The sequence below is a fragment of the Oxyura jamaicensis genome, chromosome 9 (assembly GCF_011077185.1).
Source record: "Oxyura jamaicensis isolate SHBP4307 breed ruddy duck chromosome 9, BPBGC_Ojam_1.0, whole genome shotgun sequence".
NCBI classification, from domain to species: Eukaryota; Metazoa; Chordata; class Aves; order Anseriformes; family Anatidae; genus Oxyura; species Oxyura jamaicensis.
Window position 1 is genome coordinate 9,279,833 of NC_048901.1, and position 26,704 is coordinate 9,306,536.

General features: G+C 42.8%; 1 protein-coding gene and 1 long non-coding RNA gene across 4 annotated transcripts in view; one reads left to right on the forward strand and one right to left on the reverse strand.

Moving 5' to 3' along the window:
• The first annotated feature begins 2,335 nt into the window (after window positions 1-2,335).
• On the forward strand, window positions 2,336-17,117 carry LOC118171754. Of its 2 annotated transcripts, XR_004753363.1 has the most exons (8): window positions 2,336-3,159; window positions 5,881-6,179; window positions 7,458-7,686; window positions 9,311-9,416; window positions 12,142-12,284; window positions 13,482-13,592; window positions 14,934-15,045; window positions 16,815-17,117. It is a non-coding gene; the product is annotated as an uncharacterized LOC118171754 (long non-coding RNA). The 2 variants fall into 2 exon arrangements; XR_004753364.1 differs by lacking the exons at window positions 13,482-13,592; window positions 14,934-15,045 and having other exon boundaries at window positions 2,342-3,159.
• Window positions 6,434-26,704, reverse strand: part of INPP5D (inositol polyphosphate-5-phosphatase D) — a 55,168-nt gene continuing 34,897 nt past the window's right edge. The window contains exons 7-29 of one of the 2 annotated variants that reach the window (XM_035335130.1): window positions 25,363-25,450; window positions 24,698-24,778; window positions 24,422-24,493; window positions 24,019-24,142; window positions 22,855-22,961; window positions 22,220-22,322; window positions 21,202-21,398; window positions 20,280-20,397; window positions 19,687-19,783; window positions 18,155-18,293; window positions 17,372-17,480; window positions 17,128-17,216; window positions 16,810-16,891; window positions 15,518-15,607; window positions 15,225-15,338; window positions 14,029-14,111; window positions 12,882-12,969; window positions 12,009-12,158; window positions 11,165-11,258; window positions 10,810-10,917; window positions 9,944-10,213; window positions 8,174-8,750; window positions 6,434-7,494 (exon numbers count right to left, since the gene is read on the reverse strand). In XM_035335130.1, coding sequence (XP_035191021.1) covers window positions 7,492-7,494; window positions 8,174-8,750; window positions 9,944-10,213; window positions 10,810-10,917; window positions 11,165-11,258; window positions 12,009-12,158; window positions 12,882-12,969; window positions 14,029-14,111; window positions 15,225-15,338; window positions 15,518-15,607; window positions 16,810-16,891; window positions 17,128-17,216; window positions 17,372-17,480; window positions 18,155-18,293; window positions 19,687-19,783; window positions 20,280-20,397; window positions 21,202-21,398; window positions 22,220-22,322; window positions 22,855-22,961; window positions 24,019-24,142; window positions 24,422-24,493; window positions 24,698-24,778; window positions 25,363-25,450 — 2,983 coding nt within the window. In that variant the 3' untranslated portion in view covers window positions 6,434-7,491. Of the gene's footprint in view, window positions 7,495-8,173; window positions 8,751-9,943; window positions 10,217-10,809; window positions 10,918-11,164; window positions 11,259-12,008; window positions 12,159-12,881; window positions 12,970-14,028; window positions 14,112-15,224; window positions 15,339-15,517; window positions 15,608-16,809; window positions 16,892-17,127; window positions 17,217-17,371; window positions 17,481-18,154; window positions 18,294-19,686; window positions 19,784-20,279; window positions 20,398-21,201; window positions 21,399-22,219; window positions 22,323-22,854; window positions 22,962-24,018; window positions 24,143-24,421; window positions 24,494-24,697; window positions 24,779-25,362; window positions 25,451-26,704 lie in introns of both variants that reach the window. The other variant, XM_035335129.1, reaches the window with a different exon arrangement.

Sequence of the window (26,704 nt, forward strand, 5' to 3'; positions counted from 1 at the left end):
GCTGCCCAAGGAAGGTGGTGATGAAGCGTTTTTTTTTTTTTTAGATGGGATTACTTTGAAAATTTATTTGGAACATAGCATAAACTACAAAGGGAGCCTTCACTGCAGCAGCGCATCCTGTCCAGTGTCATGAAGACACCACACATTCTCTGGCAAATGTAAAAACGTACAATGTCTTGCTTCACTGCTTTACTTTAAACTGCTTAATGTATTAAGTAATGTGTTAGGTAACCACATTATTGTAACTTAATTTCAAACTGGGCAGAGTTCATAAAGCTTTTTGTCTCAGACTATGCCAAATTGTTTTGTTTTTCTTTTAAGTAAATGAATGAAGATGCAATTATTAAATTGTAACAAAATAGATGATTCCCTAGATTATTACACTGGAGGAGAGAGCACTGCTGGCTGAGTTAATAATAGTTCATGCACAGCTCTGTCTTATCAAGTACACAATACACAAGGTTATACATGTTCTCTACAAAACTAATTTGGCCAAGTGTAAGCACACAGCCTACGTTTTCCTCTGTTTATAAACCATAAACTCAAATTAGATGTTTAAAAATGTAAAATTACTTGTAATTGCATGCTCAAGTTCAATTCTATTGATACAGTTACTGGACTCTTGACAGGCAGAGCTGAGAGAAATTCATCCTTTCAAATCTTCTCTACATTTTAATCCTCTGTAGAAAAAGAGGAAAGCAAACATGAAACATGAGAAGAAGGGAGAAGACACAGTTGCTCCTTTCCCAAGGATTTTTCTTGTCCTTAATATATAATCAGCCCCAAAGTCATTACCTTTTAATTGCTAACTACCTGTTTTCTTTCAGCCTCCCCAACAAAATCCTTCCGCTCAGATCTGAGTAGTCTTTTCTCACTTTGAGAGAAAATAATTGTCCACTATTTTTCTTGGTATAAAAAAATTGTCCTCAGGCATTACATAAATTGTTGAAAACACTGTATACATTTTACTGTTTAAAATAATGGCTAGACTATTCCAAGATTTCAATAAATTGTCATTTGTACACATTTAAATCTTAGAAAAAATCATAACATACTAAAAATGTTCACTTTTCTTTAATCTATGATTTTCATCATGGGTAGGACATCCTGATTTTTTACAATACCTGCTAACACTGCTTTTTCCACTTCAGTGCAAAGTTCCTCTTTCTTCTTAAATTCAGCTGAACGCTTCTGGCAGTCTTTCCAATAACAACACATGCCTGCTCCATATCATCATAATCTTGCTGTCCTTTTATATCAAGAAGGGTTACAAGAACACACGATAAAACAAGGCATTCAAGCTGAAAATGGCTCATTTCTCTATTTGAAGGATCTTTCTGCTACCATAGTTACTAAAATCTGACAATTTGTCCAAAAATTTAATTAAAAAATTACGACATTAACAAATCTCATGATTTTCGGAAAACTCATTCTGCAGTGCAGAAATAAAAACTGTGCCTTCAATGAAGTTATGTTACATTCTACATACATAGAGGCTGAAACTTTGCTTCCCATGCAAAGCCTACTGTGTGTTTGGTGGGTATATATCCACGCAAAGGAGAAAAAAAAATCTTCAACAGCTACTGAATAGAGTGAAACACAGGGAGGAACTTTCAGATGTTAACAGCTGTGAAGGAAAAGATACTGGCACTAGACATGTGAGATTGCTTAGAGACACAGAAGAGGCTCATATCAACATAGCTGTCAATCTATGTGCCACGAGGGCCAGTTCCTTACCAGATGATAGGCCAGGCATGAAGTGCTTCTTGAAGAGGTTCTTAGTGGAGCTAGGCACTGTGCTAGTCATGGTATCTGATAAAATAATAATAATAATAATATTTCCCAGTAATAATAATTATTATCATTATTATTATTATTACTGGGAAAACTTGCCTCTGCACCCAGGTGTCCTATGTGTGGGGCCATGCCACATCTCCACCAGTCTTTGCTAATATAAAAGCTGATGAAGTCTGTTTGTCCTAGCTGTGTTCTGAGGTTAAACCTCCTTGGGACATAGTGTCCTTTTAAAGCTGTAATCATAGACCAGATTACAACAGTTTCTGTATTTAATTACTTACAAATGAGCAGGAGATGGAGAAGCAGCAATATGTAAAAGTAGCCCAACACCGTGTTGTCACCATAAAGTGTCACTATGAATGAAAGCTCTGTGCTACGGTCTGCATTTAAAAAGGTTTTCACTTGGAGTCTTTGTGCTTGCCCTTTGTGCGACTGCAGCACTCCTAGAAGGTACCGTCCATTTTGTGAGATCTCTGTTGCATCTCTGAATCCATTTCTGTTGCAGATGGCAAGCCCCTGTTTTGCATGTTGTTGCAGACTGAAGACTTCAAATATGCCAGAGAGTAAGTTTCTAGTTCAAAACTCTTGTGACAAACAGGCTGCTGTAATGCATGGTACTACCTCAGACGGGAATAATTCAGCAAATACAGAAAGGGCTGTAGGGAAAGATCTAAGGTTTGTATTGGTTTACCAGCTTGAGTCAGCCACGGCGTACTATCACAAAAAAGGCAAACCTCATCTTAAAGAGATAAACAGGACTGTCATCAGCAAGGGACATCAAATGATCCTTCCCCTTTAATCAGCAAGAACAAGGTTTCTGGTGGAGACGTATCCAGCTTTAGCCAGCATATTTCAAGAATGATGTGGAAAATCTAGGGTGTTGAAGTAGACTAGCAGGAAAAACTGAAATATGACCCAGAGGAAAGATTTAAACAGTTGGAATTGTTTACTCTAAAGAGGAGAAGGCTGATGGGAACCATGAGAGCAGTATACACATAAGCTGTGTCAGAAAATGAAGACAGTAACCTGATCTGATTGTTCACAGGGGAAAAACTAGACTGAAAGGGCTTAAAATACAGCAAAAATGCACATCAGAGATTAGGAGAGAGTAGTGACGTTCTGGAAACAGTCTGCTTGAAGAAGATGAGAAATTCCCATGCTGGAGGCATATAAAGCCAGTTAAAAACATTTCTCTGTGAAGAATCTTGTAATCTACCCTTTATTGATAACAGTAAATTGACTACATGACCTTTCAAGGTCCCTTCCAGACATAATTTTCAGGGATGATGTGCTGAGATGATTGTGTTGTGATTTCTTACCTACTCCTGACACTCAGGTGGTGAAATGGATCCTTGCAGAAAGGTGAGTGGAAGAGTTTCTGATCCAAAGTTTCCCCTGTAGACCCATTGCGAGGTCAGGCTGAAGCTTGCTGAGCTGATCAGTTACTTGCTGCTTTCTGACTTAGAACTTAAATTTTGTTGTTGTTGTTGTTGCTGTTTTTGTGTGTGTGTGTGTGTGTGTGTGTGTGTGTGTGTGTGTCTTTCCTTCTTCCTCCTCTGAGTCAACTGTTTATACTGGAGACTGTTTTTACCCTCCTGCTGGATTCTTTTTCATTCCACAGACTCTCTACTCACTTTTCTGCTTGTTGCTGGACCCTGTCTCATTCATCCATTCCCATTCATTCATTTTTCCCAGAGCACATTTAATACCTTGCTGTCTGCAATCCTTATCTCAATTACTTCTGATATAATCTCATGTTTTATGATATACAAGATTAATTTACTCTGTATGTAATGTAGTCCAGACCTTGAAAAAAAATATGCAATAAAGTGTTAATAATAATCATTTTGTGTAGCAGATCACCATCACTGGCACAGAATGGTTTCCCTTATGGCTTCCCTTAAACATAAGCACAGAAGCACAGAATAGCTGAGGGTGGACATTGTCTAGTCCAATGCCCAAAATCCCAGCAAATGCTCATGGCTAGTGTGCATGATGTCTCCTGCAAGACAGGATCGTTGAGAATATGGTTTTGATTACAGTTCTCTGAATGCTACTGAAGAACGTCAGTTATTTTTCACTTAAAAGGATATGTTGAAGCCCTTCCACATGTTTACAGTGACTGAGTCTCTTCATGCAAAACTTTATTTTATTCATTGCTGAAAGCTGAAATCAAATAAAGCAGAACTGTGACAAAAATAAACCACGGACTCATAGCTATGGCATTGCGAACCAGTGGATAGTTCTGCAGAGCCAAATTAAACTCTGCATGTCTAATGCACCTTTTGTTTAGTTGCCTTGGGAGCTAATGCAAAGATGATCTGTAAATAAAATTAATAAAGCAGGATAATGGTAATGAACTGAGTACAGAACTTCAGAGAAATTTGGTGAAATATGAGATAAAACATTACTCTGATAATGCTGTATCTCATTATGCATCACAAAAAAAAAAAAAACATAGCAAATTACAGTAGGTAAAAGGAAATCTCTTCTGTCAACCTGCGATCCAACTAGGAAATAATTTTTTTGAAAGACTTCAGAAGTCTTAACACAAATCCAATCCTAAAATACTTTTTATTAAGAGCCACATTTGCAACAACAGCATGCGCACTGTGGAATTAGAAAGATCTTTTTCATATTCATGCGAATAATAATCTGATATTTGCTTATATATAGAAAGAACATCGTGTACCTCTACAGCTAACACCTCTTCTACGCTTGGGAAATTTGGCATGTTGAAATGACTACTTGGATTCTGTAGCACTTGCATAACGAGTCCCCTCCAGAAGCGCTCACAGGAAGGCACAGGTGACTGGGTGGCAGATGTGAGCAGCTATGTGAGACATAGCTCCAGCTGCACTCAGCTCTTGCTTCAGCTGTGCATAGGAATTAGAGAAAACTAGTAAGTCCTTCTTTTAATATTTCAGCCTCAACAAAATGAGCACCATGCAGATGCAGCTGGCATATATTATGGCACCAAACTGTTGATTTTTACCGCAGCTCAAGAGCTTTCACCTTCACCTCAACTTCTAGTGCACAGTTGACCGGTCTGCTCCTGCTGCATCTCTACTGTACGTTTTAACCAAGGGATACAACAAATAAGGACAGGGGTGGAATCCCTTAGTACTTTTTTCTTCTCCTATTTTCAATCCTTGAGCCGTTTTCTGTATAACTCTACACCTTTAATAGAAAGTAAATAAATAGCCCAGTACGGCATTTTAGGAAAAGCCTTAATAGAACCCTTTGATAGCTTTACAGTTGAAAGGACAAAAAAACTCATGTTAGATTCATCAGGTGCAGGCAGGAAACATGGTTTTTAAAAGTCACTGTGTTCTGCAACGCTACATCCTGCAGCCAGGTACTTAAAACGTTTTTGACAGCTGTGTCTCCATGGAAATAAGTACACCAAGACTGCAGCTATTATAAGAACTTAAAATAAAGGACATAAAATAAAGGTTGCAGATAGGTAACATCTGGGGAAGATCAGTGAATTTTTGGGCAACTCATACCTTTACTTATCTTCTACGTGTACTGCCTGTACATACTTATTAGACTATAACAGAGATTGCAGAAAAATGTGCCTGGTTTGGCAAGAGAGAGTCCTGCACCCAGGGATATGTGAGAAAGAAGAAGTTAGTGTTCGGTCTCAACCAGTTTCATCTGGTTCAGGACATGGGTAGTAAAACCAGGAGAGATCGTCTTAAAGGCTTTGACTGAAAGTATTTAAAAAACAAACAAACCATAGGCACAAGGCTTATTTTTTAAATTCAGTTTTCTAATACTCACATCTGAAAAGCTCTCACAGCTTAGGGAGTCAGTGGAAAAACACTTCAATCACAGACAAGCTGAGTCTGTTTCATTATCGAGATGTTAAAAGCTTTTCATAGAAAACCTGTCATGTTTCCATCCCCAAACATACATGAGAACACCACAGACTTTGTAGGAGCTGATCTAATTCTTCATAGTGGATAGAAAGCTCACCTGCTCCAGGAAGGTGTTTATTATTATTATTATTATTATTATTATTATTATTATTATTATTTTGTTTGTTTTGTTTTTGTTTTGTTTGTTTGTTTTCTCCAGTGGCTGTACAAGTTCTTCTGGAAACTGGAATAGAAAAGCGAAACCCTCCCCAGGGCCAGGGAAATACCAGAGCTATTGAATTAAGGGAATTATGCAGGAAATATTCTGTTGAATAAAGCAAGAGGAATGTAAGCTGATGGACTGTCTAACTTATGAGGCAGCAAGAGAATCAGGTGTTTCAGCAACAATGCATTGAAAACCCAACCTATACGGTACAGAAAACTCTAAAAGGTATGTACATACAAATTATCACCTCCCACCCATTCTCACAAGCCTATGCTTGGCCTCTTCTACCCCAGGTAAGCTTTCAGTAGATTTTCTATACTCAGACAATTGGTAACTGTACCTGCTAGCAGGTGCTAGAATTTCTGAACCAGCTGTATCCAAACAGGGTCTGTGCACAGAGACAAATGCATCCTCAGTTGCAGTATTGAGCAGCAATGTTGCAGCTTCCCAGCACACCTCGGTGCCTGTGGTGTTTCTTCTGGGCATGGACTACGGTCACTGAGTGAGCTGATGTAACACGGAACTATAGCTGGCAGGCAGTTCTGAATTTTCAGCAAAGAATGATCCAAAAGGTGACTATTTTATTATTTTAAAGTAATCAACGTGGAAACAATAGCAATGATTAAGTCACAAACAGGCATAGCCTAATTGTAACCACTGCATTAATACTTAACGTGAATATAACAGAAATTACAATTATGTTAACATTATTCATTCTCAGTCAATGAACAAAGGTGTACAGTAAGGTCAGCATTAATCTATTAAGAATGCTACAAAACCAGCCAGCCTGTATCCTTCAAAAGCAGAGTGCTGGCCGTAAGAAAGGCTGGAACGACTGCTGCCCCTTCAGGCAGCTATACTTCCAGGCTGCATACAGCCCATCTATTCTTTCCCATTTCTGCACAGAGTTCTGAGATTTCGCTTTGTTTTTTAGGGGTATGCACTACCTGCTAGGGAAAACAAACAAAAAAAGAGCTACAGTGTCAAGTGCCAGCCCTCACACTCTGCATGAATGCATGTATGCAGCTTGGGAGCTCACACGAGAGGCCAAGCCGGCTCCATTGACAGTGTGTGACATTCATCAGAATCTGCTATTCAAACTCTTTTCCCACCCTCCCCCAACTCCTTGCTCCACGGATTTGACATACTTTGGAGCTGTACCGCTTTCAGAATGCTTTCTTTTACGTATCACTCTTTATTAGCAATTCCGAAACACAAAATGAAAGAAAATTGCGTTTGTAAAAAGGGGGTTCTTTAAATACACCCCTTTCATCTTCTAGTCCTTATGCCGTACCTTCCTCTTTTTCCAAAACATTTACCAGTGTGTGTACTTAACCACCTGCCTCTTAATAGAAGTACCAAAGTGACACTACAAAAGGCTAAATTGCATTTGTTATTGTGGTCCTGGCTCCTCTTGGTCCGAGCAACATAGGTAAACTTCTCAGTTAGAACACTTTCAAAATCACAGAGAGGGATACACTCTCAAAAATAAAAATTCCCAGTCTTTTTAGGACCAGACCAGAGGTTATCAGTGTGAACAAAGCAGTAATCGCCATCTTTCTTCCCATCAGGACTCCTCCTAGGGTGCCATCTGCCATCTTGTTTTCACTGTAGAGACAAGAGAAGACATCAGCTTGTCTATTGCCCATATTTATGGAGAAGAAAAAAACAACAACAACAACAAAAAACAACCTTACAGCTCACTCACTCTTTTTGTCCCAAACCAACTTATTAAGACCTCCCCTACTCCTCATCCAGCTCATGACCTTCTGAAAACGACAACAAAAACAGCCCAGGAAGGTAGATGCGTGATTATGCCTGTAGAGGGCTCAGCAATGTCTTCGGACAATGCTGCTATTAGTTGATAAGTGTTTCCCCTAGATGAGTACTTTTAATAATTTATTAGTTACAGCAAAGCAAACCTATTGGCCTGAACTGCAGTTTTGTGCTGTCAGGCCAAGTTTGGGCATTCTCAGAAACAATGCAGTATGCACCAAACAAGCAATAACAAAGTAGCTGACTATTTGCATTCCTCTTCTGGACATCAAGCTTAAATGGTTCAGGAGCAATTAAAACTCTATGCAAAATTAAGACTACAGTTTCACAACATAACTGCTGCTGCTTTAAGAAATTCCCTCACATCCCCTGCTCTGCAAACCCTGTAGGTCAGTGGGACAGTGCTCTGAGCTTGGTCAGGAAATACAGAGGGCATACATTAAGCCAGTACACTTCTCATAGTTTTCTGCCGTGACACCACAGTCTAATAAAACTCCCACAAGAAACACACCGGTGTGGTTGTCCTGCTGACTGGCCCCTCTTCTGTCCGATGCTTCCCAGAGTGTGGCAGCTCTGAGCTGTCCCGATAGTCTCGGCCCTTGGAGTTCTGCATGTCCAGCACTGCCCGGCTCTTCGAGGGAAGGGGCGGCTTGTTGAGCTGTCCCTGGATGGCTGAGCTGACTTCAGACCTTGAAGGTTTGACTAATTTTTTGAGCGGTGCTGAGTTTTCTGATGACACAGCCATCTTTGTTTTGCCTTGAGTCTTTTCACTTGTATTCTTTTCTTCAGATTGGCTGGAGCAGGTATAAGAGCGAAATCTCTGTGTGGGGACCAGGAATGGGGGTGATGGTTGTTTGCCAGAGGTCTTGCTGCTCTCAGGCTCTTGCGGCTTTGTGAGAAGAAAGCTCTGATCGGGCAGTGGCAGCTGCTCTTTTCGCGAGGCCTTGGGGTAGTCCTGTTCTTTCTTTGATGCCACCTTGCCCTTAGAGCCCATACAACCATACAGTGGGTTCTCAAACATCTCTGGTTTTTGCTGTCCCTCCTCCTGAAACAAAGGCTCTGCCATGTTCTTCCCCGGTTCAGGCGGCCTACAATCATCAAAGCAGTGTAAAACGGAGACTTTTAAAGAGCAGGCAAGACACACTGACTGATTTAAGAGAAAATTAATAGGAAATGAACATGGTAAAATTAAACCGACTGCACAAATGGGTAAATTAAACTCCGGGGGAGAGAACAGAATTGTATATGGCTTCTTTTGTCTTGTTTAATCTCTGAGTGCAGATAGACATGGTGCTGTACAGACTCCCTGCTGGACTACAGTCTTGTCAAGGCGATGCTTGGCTTCTCTTTTGAACAGAAGTAAGATACTGAGCCAAACTGTACTGAGTGCTTTGATGGCTGTGTGACACACAAATCTGAATTGAAATGTTAATAAGAATCTTCAGATCTGGCAGGGAGGATTGAAATGGTTGTCTGGACAGCTAACAGGTAAGAGCTCACATCATGCTAGATCATTTTACAACTAGGTCAGCCTCCTCTTGCTACCAATATTATCTGGTATTCCTAAGGAAGGGATAAAACTGTACCAGGTACATAACAGACTGAGGCAGAGTTTGCAGCTGTGACTCCTGCAAGTTCTGTCTTACAGTGTGCTGAGTACATTTACCAGCGAGTGCTAGCCCAGACTCAGAAAGCAGCTGTCACTGTGAAGAAGAGGCCTAGAACAAGGACACTGAACACATGCAAGCACTAGGGTAGAGTAGTCTCATCCCTTTACTAAGTTGGTAAGTACAAGATATTTTCAATTGCAGAGTGGGAATTCTGCAACAAGACTTGTGATAGATGCAGGCATCTATAGCAAGTTGGACATTTGTATAGTAGTGCAAGTAGAAATCCTACTGAATTACTGCACACACAACCTGTGAAGGATCTCTCCTTCCCATCTCAATTCCTAAAGCTCAACTCCTAATTTTTCTTCTTTGTTAGTACAGCTAACTCTGTAGTCTTCTCCTTCTCTCTAGAACCCAGCTGGTAGAAAATTAAACTTGTACACATATTTTTGGCTTTCCTTTCACCCAAGTCTGAGGAACTAGTACACTAGTTTCTTTTGAGTATGTGATGCCTGCACTTGCGACGTTCCCTTACCTATTTCTAATTCTAGAGATAAAAGGCTGAAAGATTATGCTCTGCCTTGAACTATTCTTACAGATAATGAAGTAGCAACTTTGCAGAATAATAGAAGAGAAGGGGAATAGCCCCGGTGCAAAATGCAAAGACTCACAGATGCTCTTGACTCCTACTAGAGATGCTTCTGTTTACTGTAGGCTGGAGGGACGGTTTTGGAGATAGAGGTGACAAGGAGGGTGACGTGGAGGATGACTCCTTCTGTCCCATTACAGAGGTGTTCTCTTTGGGATTCTGCTCGTAGTTCCAGAGAGAAGATAGCTGGTCTGGTGAAGGTATCTGCTTAAGCTGGCTTGTTGCAGAAGGTTGCTGAGAGAAAGCAGCCATCCCCAGGTAGTTGGGGTTGCTGATGTCTGTGGGAGTGCAGCTGCTGAAGAGAAGAAATATTGTTAGAAAGATACATGCAAAAATACATTTTTTTCTGTCTCTCTGCCAGCTACAAAGGAGTTAGTGCCCACTGACTGCTTTGATTCAATACCACCTACTGTGCTTTTTTTTTTTTTTTTTTTTGTCACTGTTGTTTCAGAATCAGAGAGTAAGTGGGAGTCCTGCTAGCACCTAGCTCCCCTGGGTCACTGGAGAGGAAGCAGCTAGGTCCAGGCCACCTCCTCCAGCCCCACATAGTTCCTCTGGCTGTGGCAGACACTTCCATTTCCAGGCTGCAGAGCGCACTAGTGCTCAGCTTTTGCAGGCACATACAGGGGCGAACAACGCTTGTACGTGGTTCGGGGTCCAGCAATTCAGCTGGCAGCTGCAGCAGGATGGCTCCAAGCAAGAAGCAGATCACAGCACTGGACAGCATTGCACAGTGTAGAAATATCTGGAGCAACAGGAGAGACATTTGGCCTTCTGAGGTGTACCCATATAGATTTGCAGGCAGAAGGCAGCACTCTTGGAAGGGAAGACAGGCAGTTTAAGCATAGCTTCCCACCTAAGCTGGCAGAGGTAAGGCAGCAAGATTACCGTAACATATCCTCCTTTCCTGCGTTGTCTGGAGAAGAGGAAGCACTCCCCCAGTAGCGAGCAATGGCTGCTGCCTCTTTGGCCATCAGATGAGTAGATTTTGGTTTTCTGTTGGAAATAAAAGGACCCTTCTTAAAGAGAGGTGTAAATGGAGGGCAGGTGCCCAGTTTGACTTAAACATTCTCATCTTTCAAAGTTTTGAACCGAGAAGAATTGACCAGTGCTGACCAGAGGGCCACAAAGGCAGCATCCCAGTGCTCATTATGCCTATTAAAACCATTCCCATGGCAAGCCCAGCTTTACATTTATTGAACCAACTAATTTTCAGTAACTGATTTACCCATTTGCCCTTTACCTGTTAGCCTGATCCCAGTCTTTATTAGTCTCTAAATTGGTGATATTCTTTGGTTTCTGACCAGTGATTTCATCACGTTCAACCTTGACAAAATCTGGAGGAAAGAAAAGGCATTAAAGGAGTGCTTGGACAGCTTCAGAGTCCAGTTCCCTAAGTTTTCTGTATGAGTGCTTTTATTAAGGCATCTCAATGTATATCAGAATGACAGGGAGCTGGTTCTAAAAAGTTGTTGCTAATTCATATCACGTTTTGTTGACATAGGAAAGACAGTGTCTGTCCTGAAATACAAACAAAGGTTGCAAGCCCCCAGTCATATACAGGTCATTTTAACATCAAGAATAGTAGTAAATATAATTAGGCTACTTTTGTATTCTGAAAGAGAACAGCAGGCAGCAAGGTGATAATAAGACAGGTTTGTGATCTTTTAGCTGAGAAATTGCTCCTTGAGAGCCTCACATACTGTTTGCAGATGTTCCCTGGGTTGACTAGTGGAGGGGCAGCTTTGGCACTTTAACATATAGCCACTGTAAGTGGAAATAAGGTATCATCATTCAATAAAACCAGTATCAGTGACAGACAGGGGGCTCTCTCAGTCTGTCAAATTTACTTGAATTATGAAAAACAAAAACCCAAATGGAAATGCTGTGAATTTCTGACAGCATGGGTATACTCCTGAGAGCTAACAATAAAAAATGTATCTTCTTGCAGTTAGCATCAAGAGCTCTTACCTATTTGGGACCAAGAGCACTGCAAGGATAATTTTCAATTCCTTGATAGCTATCAGACATCTTTTAAAATGGAAATACTCTACCGTGAGCATTACAGAGATGGTCTAGTTCCTTACCATACAGTTTCTCTCTCTGCTTTCCTTGTGATGTTTGCAACTTGATTTCACCTTGGAAGACCCCTGTTTTCTCACCATGGTGTGTCAGCACAGTATGGATAGGAACTAAGGATTCTGTTGCTTCTATTCGCAGGGCAATGCAGCCTTCCCCTAGAAGTTGAAAAGTAATAAGCCTGGGACTAAGAAAAAAAGCACTGAATTCCCTTTGTCATGTCAGTCATCTACATCTGTACAGACAGGGCTAAGATTACTAGAGAGACTCTGCTCTGGACCACGGTAAAGACTGTCGCATTTCTTTTACACTTCCTCACACGTTTGTGAAGGACTTGGACGTTACAGACACCAGCAGGCGACTACAGGGTTCTGAGCTTCCATGACTGATAAGGAAAACGTGAGCAGGTAACTGCCATGTCAGTTAATGTGATTACGGCAGGGAGCCTTCTCTGGACAAGGACTGCAGGCTAGCTGATTAGTAACTGGAAGCAAGCAGCAGTGACAGTGACTTTTCTGTAGCCAGGAGAAATGCATCAAGTAATTGCAAGTGAAACAGGATTTGCATGTGCTGAACAAACCCATTTAAACAGACTGACTCCTGGTTTAATTCCACTAGAGTACTTTCTTTTTAAGCCACTACTCTTTCATGGCTTGTAAAGTTTATACAGATTGATGACTCTAGTTCATAGTCCTCTAAACATCATTACCTCATAAAATATTGCCCACTGTATTTTTGTATGTATTGAGCTCTAAATCAGAAGTCAGAGCATCATAGATGTTCAGTCTGTAAGTTACTTCTGTTCTCTCCCACTCTTTCAGCGATTTGGGAAAATCTAAGTAGATTTTGACTCATCCAGAACTTTATAGCTAAGCATTTACCATAAGATTCATCACTGTCTGATGACTTAATGCTGATCAGGATGTGTTGATCCAGTAGGTATTCTGGGTCTGAGATGATTGGAGTCAACTGAAAGACAAATTAATGTGGGTAAATACAACAGGTGGTCTACATGAACCAAGTTCTCCCTGTGCCTCAATCCCAAATGAACAAAATTCATCTGGACAGACCTATGAGGGTATCATGTCATGCCCAGGTTCAGGCTCTTCAGTCACGTTTGGAGGTCTGTGACAGGATGTTACACTTTCTAGAGTCCCCTGCTCTCATGCCCTGCACAGCAGCTAGGATGATACAAATCACTTGTGTCGGGCTCAGCTCATTTTTTTCCTGTGATGCAGGACTGAAAATTGCTCTAGGAGGAAGTGATCTGGACTCTCATTACAGGCCGTTCCCCAAAATCAGTTTGGCTCTTACTACAATCGCTTATTGTAGAATCTTTCCCCAGCCTCTGACTGTAAGGCATTCCCCCAGCCTCTGACAAAAGGCATGACTGTAAGTCAGCAGTTCCTCTTTTGGGCTATTCAGAAACGTACTGACATACATATTTGTTCCAAATCCAACAGCTCTGATAATTCTTCTAGCTCCCACCATGCCAGGAAACAGAGTGCGGCTCCAATCTCAAGGATAGGACTTGTCTTTGACACTGAAGTACAGAACACTACATCTGGCCACTGATGTTCTTTTTAACACAGGTAAAAAATACTTAGTTAACTTTTTGCAGAAATACCAAGAAAAAAACTTTTTCTAACATGGCAAAGAAACTCTGGGCAGAGTTACTCCTTATTCTGTTCTGTCTTCCATCTAAAACAAACAAAAAACCAGACCTGTTTAAAAGACTTGTCGACCCAGTTGTGTTCACTTAAAAGATGAGGAAAAAAGTCATGCTCCTGAGTGACATAATCATGCTAGCAAAATTCCTGATACAGATGGACTGCACTGGCAGGCAAGTCCTTTCTTTCTTATAAACTACTTGGCTTAAGCACATTCTGCATTCTTACAGACTCTTTTGGGTATAAATAAGACCAAAACAATGTTCCCAAAAACAGCATTCATATAAGCAAAAGACTTAATGTTGCTTATGGAATGCAAGTAAAAGGCTTCTCTTCCATATGGCTATTTCTGGCTTACCTTTGGAAGAGCGTCAATGAACTTTACCACAAGCTCCCCTTCATTTCCATCCTCATTTTCTCCTTCCTGGCTCTTTACAAAACCTACAAAGTGATGAGAAAGGAGATCACCAGAAGAGAGACAGCAAGAACTTGGCAAGAACCTGGCCTTTTCAGATGCTAGATCTCCAAAAGGCCAACATTTATTTTCCTACTTGGACACAAGTTTTAAAAGTATTAAGAAGCTTATGCTTTGAGCTACAGGTGAACATTTATATGGAAAATTTACAAGTGATCTTAATGAGGCATTGTTAAATGGTTTTATTTTACAGTTCAACTTGGCACTGAAAAGCTCAGTGCATACATGGACTGGAGGATAAGAACATGACAGCTCTTCCTACGCCACTCAAGATAGCACACTTTTGAAATTCTAATTTAAGATTCGTAATACACTGTTTCCATAGAAATTTATGCAAATTTTGATACAGCCAAAAAATAATCTTTTATGGAACTGTCTTTGACACAGCTCTCTGACATGCGATAATGTGATGAAGCGTACACCGAAGGCATGCTGTCCCACTTAGAAGAGCAGTCCTGTGATGGAGATTGCTTAAAAAAAGCACAGTAAGGGCATGTAGGCTTGCATTACATAAACAGCTGAGACTCAGCCCTGCAGCACATGGACAGAGAGTAAAATATGTAGTGCTGGTAGGTACACAGTCCCATTTACAGAGTCATCGCACCATCTTTCTTTTCACTTTAAGCTGATCCTCTGATTTATTCTCTTCAAACCAGGGGAATCACATTATATTTATTAGACTAATGCAGATGTTTTATTTTGAAAGCACCTGATCACTTGTAGCAGGCACGATTAGAAGTTTAATCAATCATGTGTTAGCTAAATAGATTTTTTGTGTGTGTGTGCAGAAGCAAGAACAATACACATTTCTCTTCAAGGAAGAGATGATCAGATTGCTAGACAAGATGGAAGAAATGGCAAAAAGTTACGTGTCTAAGCAAGGATTACAGCTAAATGGCTGTAAGTATTGCTGACAGTAAAAGATGACTTGCAGAATGCAACAGATCTCTAGGACATTCCTTTTTTGCACTGAAACAAGTGACCTACACAGCCATTTTAGACCAAAGCCAAAGGAAGAGGAGTTAATTCAAACAGGTAGGGAACTTTAAAAGAAAGAATAAAGATGAGTAAACCCATACCTTCTAAGCAGCTAGAGTGAAACTCAATGTAGAACTTTGTTTGGGACTTGGTCTTTAGAGTAGCGTAGCAGTGCAGGAACTCGATCTCCCCTTGGGAGTCTGTGTACTTGGAGTCTAGGAAAGAGGAGGGAAAATGAAAATATTTTCAGTAGGAAATAAAGAGAGGGCATTTTTGAATGGACTATTTGAGAATCAGCTTTTTCTTTCAATATACACAATACATGGAATTTTATATCCAAAGATGCAAAGACAGATATATCCAAGACAGTACATTTGCACTCAGTCTGACTAACCATTCTTTGAAACAAACTGCGAGGTGACTCCCACTTCGAAGGTGGCAAACACAGGACTGTGGTCACTTGTCATGATATCAGTGGTGCAGCCTGCCAACAAGAGAGGGACAATAGTTACCACCCTGCATTTCTGCCCTGCTCCATTGAGATCACTGCAATAGGAATATTATTCAGTAATTTTCCAGAAAACATAACTGTCGCTGTGGTAACTGCTTCTAGTCAAAGGTGTCTCTACATAATCTCGTATTAGTATATAGGAATGTAACTCTTCTATCAAAATACATGAAGATTTATTTAATGGACACAACTTTACCACATCATTTTGCAAGCAACTATCAATGTTAAATTTCCCCAATACTGAAAACCCTCGTGGTGGTCTTGGTTATGTCTGCAAGGTGCACAGTTACTTCAAGCTCTAACAGGGCAGGCAACTACACAGGAATACATCATTGCCACTTCTGCACCACAGAGCCACTGGTGGCACAAAATTAACAGTGGAGTATGTAATGGCTTGGCATTATCTAGGCACATAGTGAGTTCCAGCTAGCCCAGTCCATTGAACAGAAGAGTGTATAGGCAGATGCCATACTTCTAGAGGTGCTTAATTTAACAACACATTCCATCACCATAGGCTCTGTGATCACATCAGTCCAGCTTATCCCACAAGACACTTCTACAGCCCTCTTCTCAGTCCCATGCAGAGAAAACCATCATCATTATACCTACAAGTTTAGTACTACATATAGTCAATGAAATTTCAGGAACTAGTATGTAGGTCTTTCTTAAACAGGTCTTACAGGTTTCCCCTCTTCCCTACGCTGTATTTTTGCAAAGCTTCTTCTCAGCCAGAAAGGGAACAGGCAAACACTCCTAGTACCACACATCATCCTTCTGGAATATGAATTGATAGAAGAGAGATGTTTGCAACTCCAGCCTCTGCAGACTGTACCATGTATGAAGGGTCCGTCCTGCTGGCACCAACTCCTGGTGGCAACTGCATAGGAAGTGCAGTTGTTGCCAAGAAATAACTGGTGTAAAAGGCTCCTATAGTGTACCCTAAAGCTGGATAGCTACAGCTGCCTAAGTGGTATTCTGCATATAAAAGAGTAACAGAATTAATTCCCAACTTTGTAAGGTTACAGGCAGAGAGATTTGGATCCAGTCTGTATGGTTTAACATCAGGTCCCTCTATGCTGAGTGCCTGGCACTGCAGGGAGATTCCTACAGACTGCTCTGAATCATTTCCGTTTCAGACTGATTGCTTTGCTATCTACAATCTGTTATCTACCCACCATAGGACTGACAGACAACGTGCACCATGGGGTATGATTTCCAGAGCACTCGATCACACCAGGATGGCAAATTGTACTTCATCTGCAAACCAAAGGAGAACTGATGTCAAGAAGAAGGGAAAGGACAAGTTCACAAAAGAACATGAAATTCGCTTGCCCAAGCACTATATTTGTGTTAAATCTTTTTGTGTGGATTGACTCCTTTCAAGATGCGATGAGTGCAGAACATGGAAAGATTTGTTTTGGTCACTTCCTTCAGTAGGTGTTACTTTCCCTGCTCTGCTATATACTCATGAAGTGAAATCAGTTTTCACCTACCCCTGTAGCTTTTTGCTTGGTGTAAGCATACTTCTCCCGGGTACCTCTTTCAAAACGGTAGGTTGGAGCAAAAGTAATCTCTTCTTCCTCTGAAACAGAGAGACAGTTTGGTTACAGTTTGGCCAGTTGAGATCCCTCAGCTGGACAAGACAGCCACTGCTCTGTGTACCCTGTCCCACATCAGCTCTGGCAGAGAAAGTTGCAGGAACTGGGAGAGGAACCTACCAAAGAACTAGAATCTTACCAAACTGCAGAAACACCTTGTGGTCTTTCCTCTCTATGAGAAGCTGGTCGAAAGCCAGCAGCTCCGGATACTGCTGCTGCCTGATCTTCTGGATAATATTTTCCGCTTCCTGCCAACAGGGAAACAGCAGAGCTGCAGATGATGCAGAACCTTCATATAAATTCTCCTTCACGAGTGAGCAGGCAAGTGCTTCCGAACGGTTTCAGAGCCATACCCCTTGTCGCCTGCCCACCTTTTCATTTACTGAAAGGCCCAATCTTTGCTGTCTGGCTGAACATTTCCCTGTTGAAACCTGCATCAAAATGTTGACATATCCCCTACATGAGCGTGCACACACAAAACCCACTGAAGCTTGTCCAACGTTATCCAAAGCCACACTGCCCACTGAAGCCTATCCAATGCTTATTATGTCTAGCCTGTTCTGAAGTCCTGTTCTGAGCCACTTGAAGCCAACCAGAGCAGAAAGAATCTCTGCACCTAAGTGTTCAGAGACAGATGCCTCTTCACAGTAGGGTGGTGCAGGTTTTGGGGAAGCAAAGCAGGAGCAGCAAAGCGTGCCAGATGGCATTTCTGGTGTGCCTGGGGTCCACTAAGCCTTAGAAAGGGCAAAGGGGATTTCCTTACTCTCCCTCAACTGGTGTCACACTTGTACCTTGGGAAATCCCTTCTGCCTCCCCTCTTTCTACCGCTTTTTATGCTATGTTGCCCTAGATTAGAAAAAGACGGTGCTTCTATAGCAACACTGTAGTTTGTCTCTCCAGGGATTCATGCAGAGGCCCTAACCGTTGGGGGCTGTTCCACGCGGTAGTTCAAGTCTCCCAGCCAGAAGAGATGAGTAAAGCGATGAGTGATGTTAAACGGACTCAGTTTCTTATCTCCCAGTGTCAGGAAGCGCAGGATGTTCGTGTAGTTCTGGTTGCGTCTGTCAAGACAAGAAACATCTGCCTGACATACTAAATTGCCATGCAATTTCTAACTGCCTGGGCTGGCAGACAGTGCCACTTTACCAGGCAGAAACCAATCTGGCTCAACACTTAAAGAGCAGAGCTGAAGATGAGAACTTGCCATCCCTCTCTTGCTCTGCACCTCAGGGGACAGGCCCCAGGTAATGTGCTCAGTGTCTGCTGGTGATCCAACCTACTTCATACTACCAATAACGCAGCACAGATGTAACCTGGGGAAGGAGCAGAAGCTGGTGCAGGTACATGTGGGACAGCGCAGGCTGCTGCTCTCATGATACAGCTTCTATCACATGTGGCCTGGGGAACTGGGGGGCAGTGGCCATGAGGAGGGGGCAGTGGCATTTATACCAGCTCTTGACTGCCCCACCTTGGGTGTCAGGCTGTTTACATTTGAACTGAAAGGGTCAAAACCTGTCCTAAAGCCACTTCTGTTGCCTCCTGCAGCTGTGCTTTTCTGAGCTGCACGTCCTAGAAACCCAGCATTAGACTGTTGCCTTCAGCTTTCATCAGGAAACACATAACTAGATTTTGGCAGCTATTCCAGGCACTGGGGAACTATTTCATAGAAGTTAACTCCATCAGTGGCAAAAACCCTGTGCAGAAATCCCACACCATCTGTTTTCTGGGTCCTGGACCAGGAAAGATGGCAAGGCAAACAACTTCATTTCAGCTCCTCTTTGCTTTCAAAACAATTCCTTTCAACTGCTCCAGCTCCTCCCAGCATGGGCATGGAACTCCCACCAATGTTAGATCTTTGCATTCCAGTCGTGTGCTGCACAGGACCCCTACCTACACCACAGAATTAATTTCAGGGCTCAGTATAGAAAATTAGCCACCATGGAAATAATTCTTAGTGTTCCTCACAGCATGTTCTGCCCAGCAGGATCTTTCTCAGGTGTGCCTCAGGGTGCATCAGAGCCCTGGTGCTAACAGCACTTCCTAGGGTGAGACACACAGACCCCTTCAGCACAGTATTCCTGGGAGGGAATGGCCTTCCTGCAGCTCTCCACAACACTGTAAATCAGGGAACTGTTTTCCTCATGTACTGGGCTTGCATTACAGGTTACACAGGTGTTGTGCAAGATCTTTACACTTGGTGCTGAAATCATTTTGCTGTTCACTTCACCTGCACCCATGTGGCATGACACATAAGTATAGCAGAAGTTGCTCATTTAAAAGGTGACACTGTAAGCAGGGTGTTTAGCAGAGGTTGCTCCGAGGAGACATTTAACATATGTTTAGGGTCAGGAAGACATGCCCGCAGCTGCCTGGGGGGTTCCTTCCAAACATGGCCCAGACAATTTCACCCTGGGTCAACATCCATTTCTGAGAAGGGGGGAAGATGTATTTTACCTGTGTTTCTTTTCACTTCCTGAAGTCAAATGGCTGTTAACAAACCCAAAGGAGGTTCCATTAAACATGAATGACACCCCAACTGCTCCTTTATTACCTGGGAAAAGATAAGCCAAAAAGGTCAAAAGATCAATCCACCTCCAGGCTGAGTCTAGCAAAGATAAAAAAGCAGCTAGCACATCTTAAGTGGAGTGGAGGTTGGAGAAGAGAAGTTGACTTAATCAGCAGAGAAAAAATTAGTACATGCTGCATGCAGCGTGGTAACAAATTTTCTAAAGGAAGTGAACAAAAAAAAATTAGCTGAAGCGAAAGAAGTGCAATTTCTTTGTGAAACCCAAGAAAGAGCAATCTTTGAAATGCCCAAAGGCATTTGCTGGGAATATATATATAAGCTAGAGTATACACACAAACAGATTTCCTCCCTTACAGGGCACGATATGATAGGTGCTAGTGGGATATAACTTCAGTAACACTAGCGTCACATAAATGTACTCAAAGGAGTCTTGCAGAGAAAACTGTTCCATTTCAAGGACGTTATCAGCACAGACTGAATAGGTAACAGTCCTTTGGACACGGTGGGGTCTGTTCCTTACCCAGCGTGTTTGCGATGCCTGTCTTCACATTGTCTGTGCAGATGTGGCTGATTCGGTTCTCGTGTTCTGGCTTGGCCAGTACAACAATCCTGATGTTCCAGAGGGTATGGATTGCTATCTGCAGGAATGGGAAGGTTAGAGGTTGTAAATCTTCACAGATCTGCAAGCTGTGCTGTAGCTGCAGTCTTCCTGACTCCTTCTCTAGTACTCTTCCTACACATTTTTTCTGCCTGTGCTCAGAATCTGCTCTCAGTCATTTTAATCAAAGGTAGGAGGAAGGACCTTGCTATTTTCTAGCACTATTTTCTAGTTAATTGTTGGATTGCCTTGCTTGCACAAAATACAGTTTTCCAATCACCATGAGAGTGATTAATAAAAGTTCTGCTTTCCTGTGGCCCTCCAGATATGTTTACATTTGTTTCTTGACATTACTAAAACTTAGAAATGTCCATACCTGGTCTTAGCAAGGCTCAGTTTCTCTTATGATTGTACCTGTGTGCCATTACATCCTGGTTTGGAAGTGCAATTGCCTAGGGTGAGATCTAGGCTACAGCTCAAAGTTTTCATCTTCTTCTTTATGAAGGTCAAAACATCATCAACCACTTGACTCAGGTGCTCAGCATCTGCCCCTTGCTCCCAAGCTGGCAAGCAGGGGAACTTCATGGCAGGGGCCATGCTGTGGCAGAAGGGCAGAGGGGGCACTGTCCATAGCAATATGCCCTTTGGCCAGCTCCAGGAGAGGATTTCATGGAGTCCACAGACAGATTCAGTTTGCTCTCCCTTAGCCAAATGTGATGAAAATAAGGGGAGGGAATGAGAGGAGGCGTAGGCAAAATGCTTTTTATTCCTCTGTCTCTTTTATTTGCACAACATGTGCTCTCCTATGCCTGAGTTATGCACAATGACTGGAATAACCCCTCACCACTTTGAAGCTGATGCTGGTGATTTCCTGCAGGGATTGCCTCAGGGTCTCCAGCCATTCCTTCTCTCCTTGGGGATCCTCCTGTGTGCCAATCACATAGATGTCATGAGGAATGTAGTCAGCAGTGTCGTCACGGGTCTTCCCCTGCCCCTTGGAGAGAAACCAGGAGGAGATCTTCTTTGGGGGAGGTGCAGCACCTTTAATTAACAAATCAAACACCACAATAAGTCAGAATACATTCAAACACAGGACACCAAAAACCCATTTATACACATGCAGGGACAGAAATAATAAGCTTCATATTTGCTTTGTCCCGTATCAGTTTTGTATCAGCCAGGGCAGACTATTCTAAGGTGACAAAGATGCTAACTCCACCTGACTCTTTGATAAGGACTGACCCTACTTTGACCATCTTCCTTGTTTCATTAGCTTACCAAGGCCAAGGCTAGCTGAGTGTAAAGGCTGGCGGCTGTTCTGCTGGTCTGCCACTGCCTTTACCTTACTTGTGAGCTCAAACAGCAAAGCTCACAGTATTGAAACAGACTTTTCTCCCATAATGTGAAAAATAAATTCCACTGTTCTCAACTACAACCTGCCACCTTATCTAAATATCACAGATACTCAGCTTGCTTTCCAGACTGGACACAAACAGCCCCTAGTCAGGTTCAGAAGTGTCTGACCTGCAGTTATCGGACATGCTCCTGGCCCTTCTGCAAGACAGGTAACGGCGCAGACTGCTGCACCGTCCTCATGCCAGCCACCACTTCCTATCACCGGAGGAATCTTTCAGTACCCATCTAGGCCAGCTTTATGATCTTTTGACTAGAACCATGGAAGATGTCAAACCACACACAAGAACAATCTTAGAGATCAGCTTCCTTTCTTCCTGTCCCACTGGGATCTCTAACGTATGTATCTGCTCATGAACAATACGGTATCTGGACTTGGCATTGCAGGTGAGCACAGGCCTTTTTTGCAAGAGTCTTCAGGAATGACCATGTCAGAAGGGAGCCCATACCCATATTCCAGGTCCCAATGAAGATGGTGATCATATCAGGCTCTGGTTGCTCGGAGTGTTTATTCTTCATTTGCTGCAGAAGTTGACAGAACCCTTCTCTCTTCTAGACAAGGAGGAGCAGAGACAATTAATTAGATGCTTAACTCCAACAACACAACCTCTTGAAAAACTAGCTGAACCAGGAAACTCCCAGCACACTTGAAGGGCAGACTAGCTCTCTACCATTCCGAAACCTTCAAAGAGGCTGTCTTTCCTGTGGTATTTCCTTAGGCGCTTTAGATTGTGCATTACTTTAACAAGTGCTGAGCTGTTCAGAAGGAAGGCTAGGCTTCCTTCTTGTTTGTCTTTAGGAGCCTTTTTGGAGCTACCCTCAGACTCCTCTTTCACTGCTTTCTGACTCTCTGTTCTCCTGACTCAGTGACGGCACTTACATATGTTTGCCGTCTCCAGTATCTCTCTTTACAGTGTACTTTTGTTCATTTTTTGGATGTTTCCAGAACAAAGGACAAAATTCATTTTTGCAAAGCCTACTGCCATCTTTCAACAGTTTCTCTTTCTGCTAAGGAATGCCCTTTGTACCTCTCCCACGCAGATACCTGATCCAGGCTGGCGAGTAGGAAACGCTGTGTATTTACCTTGGAATCAGAAAAAACATATTCCTTCCGCTGTGTTTTTTCTTTTTCTGTTTCCAGCACGATGATCAGTTTGTTAGGGACCTTCTGGGACTTGATGAGCTGCAAGACTAAACAGAGACTGAGTGTCATGAGCTACAATCACCAAAACTAGAATCCCAGCAAAACTAACAGTACCCTGCTCCTGGGCTCAGGACTTAAACAGTCCTTTATGTCTGAGCCTTACTTTGTTCTGCCTAACTACACTTCAGTGTTGCTTAATCCTGTTCCCTATCGGAATTGATCTTGACCCTGAAGGGAAGAGGACCCCCAAAATCCCTCCTGCCTGGAGCTCTTGTCCATACCAAGCCCTGCAGACTTAGCTTCCTGCAGGCAATCTCTCTGTATCCTGAACCAGCCTACATGTATTCTTTCCCCATCTGTCAAAGAGGGGGTAAAACTCTATTTGATGGTAAAGGTGATTCTTCCCCATTTAAAATAGCAGCTAAGTAATTACATACAACAGCTGGAGAAGACTGTATGTGAAAGCTAACATTATCAATTGAAGACAGCAACAGGTTGATTTTCTATATAGGAGAGTGCCCAAGAGCACAGTTTCTCTTTAACAAATCCTTCTGTGTTTGGCAGTGGGGTTCATGGAAGATTAGGGAAAGAAAAAAAAATCAATAGAAATATTCCATGAGCTGTCTGTCCAGAAACATCAGAGACACAGGGAAGTTGTTTAAATTGGGTCTTTACAGACCAAACTAATATTGCTCATCAGTAAAGATATTGATTCACATACAAAAACAAAAATCAAGGAGAAATTCACTGAACAATGCTAGTGAAACTGAGTATCTGGCTTCTTACCATTAAAAATCATCACAGAAGTCAATATGTTCATGCAGACTGTTTCTTTCCAGTGACATTGCTTTTCAGCAGAAAATGGGTCTGTTGCAACCAGCTCTAAGTGGAATCTTCCATCAAAACCTGCTCTCACTGTCTTCGTTTAGACCAGGAGGCCAGACAGTTTACCCTCTGGGGATGGACAGTCTGGACTGATGAGCCAAGCAGACATTCCTGCACTCTGGACCAAACCTTGCCCTGAGTGGGGTCAAAGGGAGACCGCCCCCCATCATCCATGGGACCAAAAATCTAGTCCAACATTTGTGACCCTAAGTATCTTACTTTTCTTGTGGGTATAGAATTTGTCTTCTGGACCATCCTTAGCTCTCTTGATAATTAGTTTTCCCATTTCCACATCAACCTTGAGATGTATTTTTGAGAAAATTCCTAGAGCATCAGCTTTCACCTACCAGAAAACAGAGAGATTTTTCATAAGCATTCTTCTACACTTCAGTCACATGTATTACAAAATGCAACACTTGCCTGAATTCATAGACACATAGCGTCGTTATGCCAATCCCTCTAGACATCTCTTAAGCATTTGAATGGTGCTAAACAACATCCAGGAATAGCTGTGTTATCTCTGTGGCAGCACAGCAAAGATCCCAGAAAATGAGACACTGACAGAAGTCTGCATTACTGTCCTTCCACATTCTGATTAGCATTGTTGAAGAAGAATATTTACCTCAAAAGTGACAGGGGGTATAAGGGAGCGCCGGTGTGTTGAATCAGGACCTTCAATCAGCAATGTTTTCACCTGTAAAAGACTCTGGGTGTACTGAATTGCATTTGGTGATTCTACACTACACCAAGAGCAACCCAGTCAGAGCAAAGAAATCTTACTGTTGCAGAGGATTGCACTGATGATGAACAAGAAGCATAAGAGAAACATAACTAGAGGCAAAAGACAAGAAGGTAACATAAAATAGGTACGTGTGTATATATATATATATAACTCTACCTTTTCTTCAATGGAAGACAGCAAGGAGATCAGCTGGTTAAGTTTCGATACAATATTGACTGGACTAGCTTCACCAAGCATCTGATAACCACAACATAGAAACAAAAAGAGAGAGAGATGTGTAATTACCAAACCCACAGAGCATGGCCTGGAAGTGCAGCCGTCTCACCCCAGGAATCCCTCACACACAGGGCAAGCAGCACTGGTGCCCCTGCCACTCTCATCTGTAATGAGCAGCACAACAGCACGGGGTGTGGCTGAACATCTGCAAGTGTGGCAGGGTGAAAGGGCAAATTTACAAACTCTATGTGTAGTTACAGGCACCTGGACATGCAAGTGGAGTTTACAGAAGGACAAATGTGTGGTCCCAGCCCACAGGCTGAGGGAGGATAGGGAGACAGAAGCCTCCAGGCAATTTGCTGTACTTTCCTCTGGGCAGAAAGGGGAAGCAGGCAGAGGAGACCATGGGATAAGTGAAACTGTGGGAATGTAACTCACTGTGTGCCCTCTACACTAAAACCAGAAAGAGGCTGAAGAGACCAGAAGTGGTAACTTACCACCTGAATCCCACCAGTCACTGACGTGAACCCAGAACCCTTCCCTTCCCTGGGTGACAGCCACCCGTACTCCTCTGTTCTCTTTTTCCCACCTTCTGGCCAACTTACTTGTGAGCGCTGATGGATACCAGGGTGCAGCTGCTGCTCAAACACCTTCTGGATGGACTCCAGAGAAGGGAGAGTCCGAGAGGCTTCACTGGGAACAGAGACATGGCAGAGGTCTAAGGCTGAGGGCCGGTCTCTGGGTCGGTCAGCACTTGCTCTTTGGACACGGCTGCACAGCAGCCACCACAGGCAGACATTCGCACCAGGCCTGCTCGCACCACGTGCCGTACTCTCAGCCCCTACTGCTCACTGCCCTCTGAGCCGTGGGGACAGGAGGCGTGAGCGGTTCTCCGTGCCCTAGCGACACAGCCACTAAGGGCAGATCAGAGCCAGGCACCCGGCCTGGCCCTGGCGCAGGGGCTGTTCCACTGGGTTCCCTTTGGAGATGGTAACTTCTTACATCTACCTGGAAGGATGTCCCAGTCTGGGCCAAACCAGAGGACACTGTGTAAAACCAGCATCAACACAACAATGGCAACTGATAGAACAAGGTACACTCAAAAACCTCAAACCCAGCAAAGTCTGGAGCCTGTGAATGCCCCAGCAGCAGGAGGAGCTTGGTTTAGCAGAGTCCTTGCACAGCTGCTGCCACTGACTCAGGATGTTGGGGACACTGGCGAAGAGGAAACTCATTTTCAGATTTTTCAGCTCACATGACAAAGAGAGGCTCTGGGTGCAGCAAGCGGGTGGAAAAGCAAGCCTTTAATCTCTTGGACGGGAACCTTTTGTGAGTTACCATGAGATTCCTTGAGCATTTCCCAATTATATTCCACAGGATGCTCATTTGTCAAACTGCTGTTATATGAATTTGGCACAGAAGCCACGGTCTGATAATGACAAGACTTATCACGGAAAGAGCACACAGGGAGTGCAGGTCAAAAGGAAGGTGATGGTGGGGAGCAGCGTTAGGATGCCTGCACTGTGCTTGGTCAACAGGGGATATTAATGATTTCCCTCACTTTCCTAAGTCTGCATGGACCGGATTTTACTCCCTGTTTGTTGGGGGAAAGTGCTCCAAAGTGAAAGTGTGCCTGACAGTCTGAAGATTAGATATTTGTCTATGTGCTGAACCATGGATGATTAATTACCTAAACTAACCACTCAAGTTTGAAATTTCAGTCTGAAAGCCTTTGCCACAGAGCACAGAGAAGTACAAGGCACATTTAGGAATCTGCTGGATCCACTAAACCTAGTCCTGCAACACCAATATTCAGCTCTGGATCAACTAGAGCCAGTGTCACTGCAGACTGCTCTGGCCCCAAAGCCAAGACTCCCATTGATTGCTGTGGGCACAAAGTCAGGCCCCCTGAGGCAGCAGGCAGTTGCAAGAGCACTGGGTTAAATT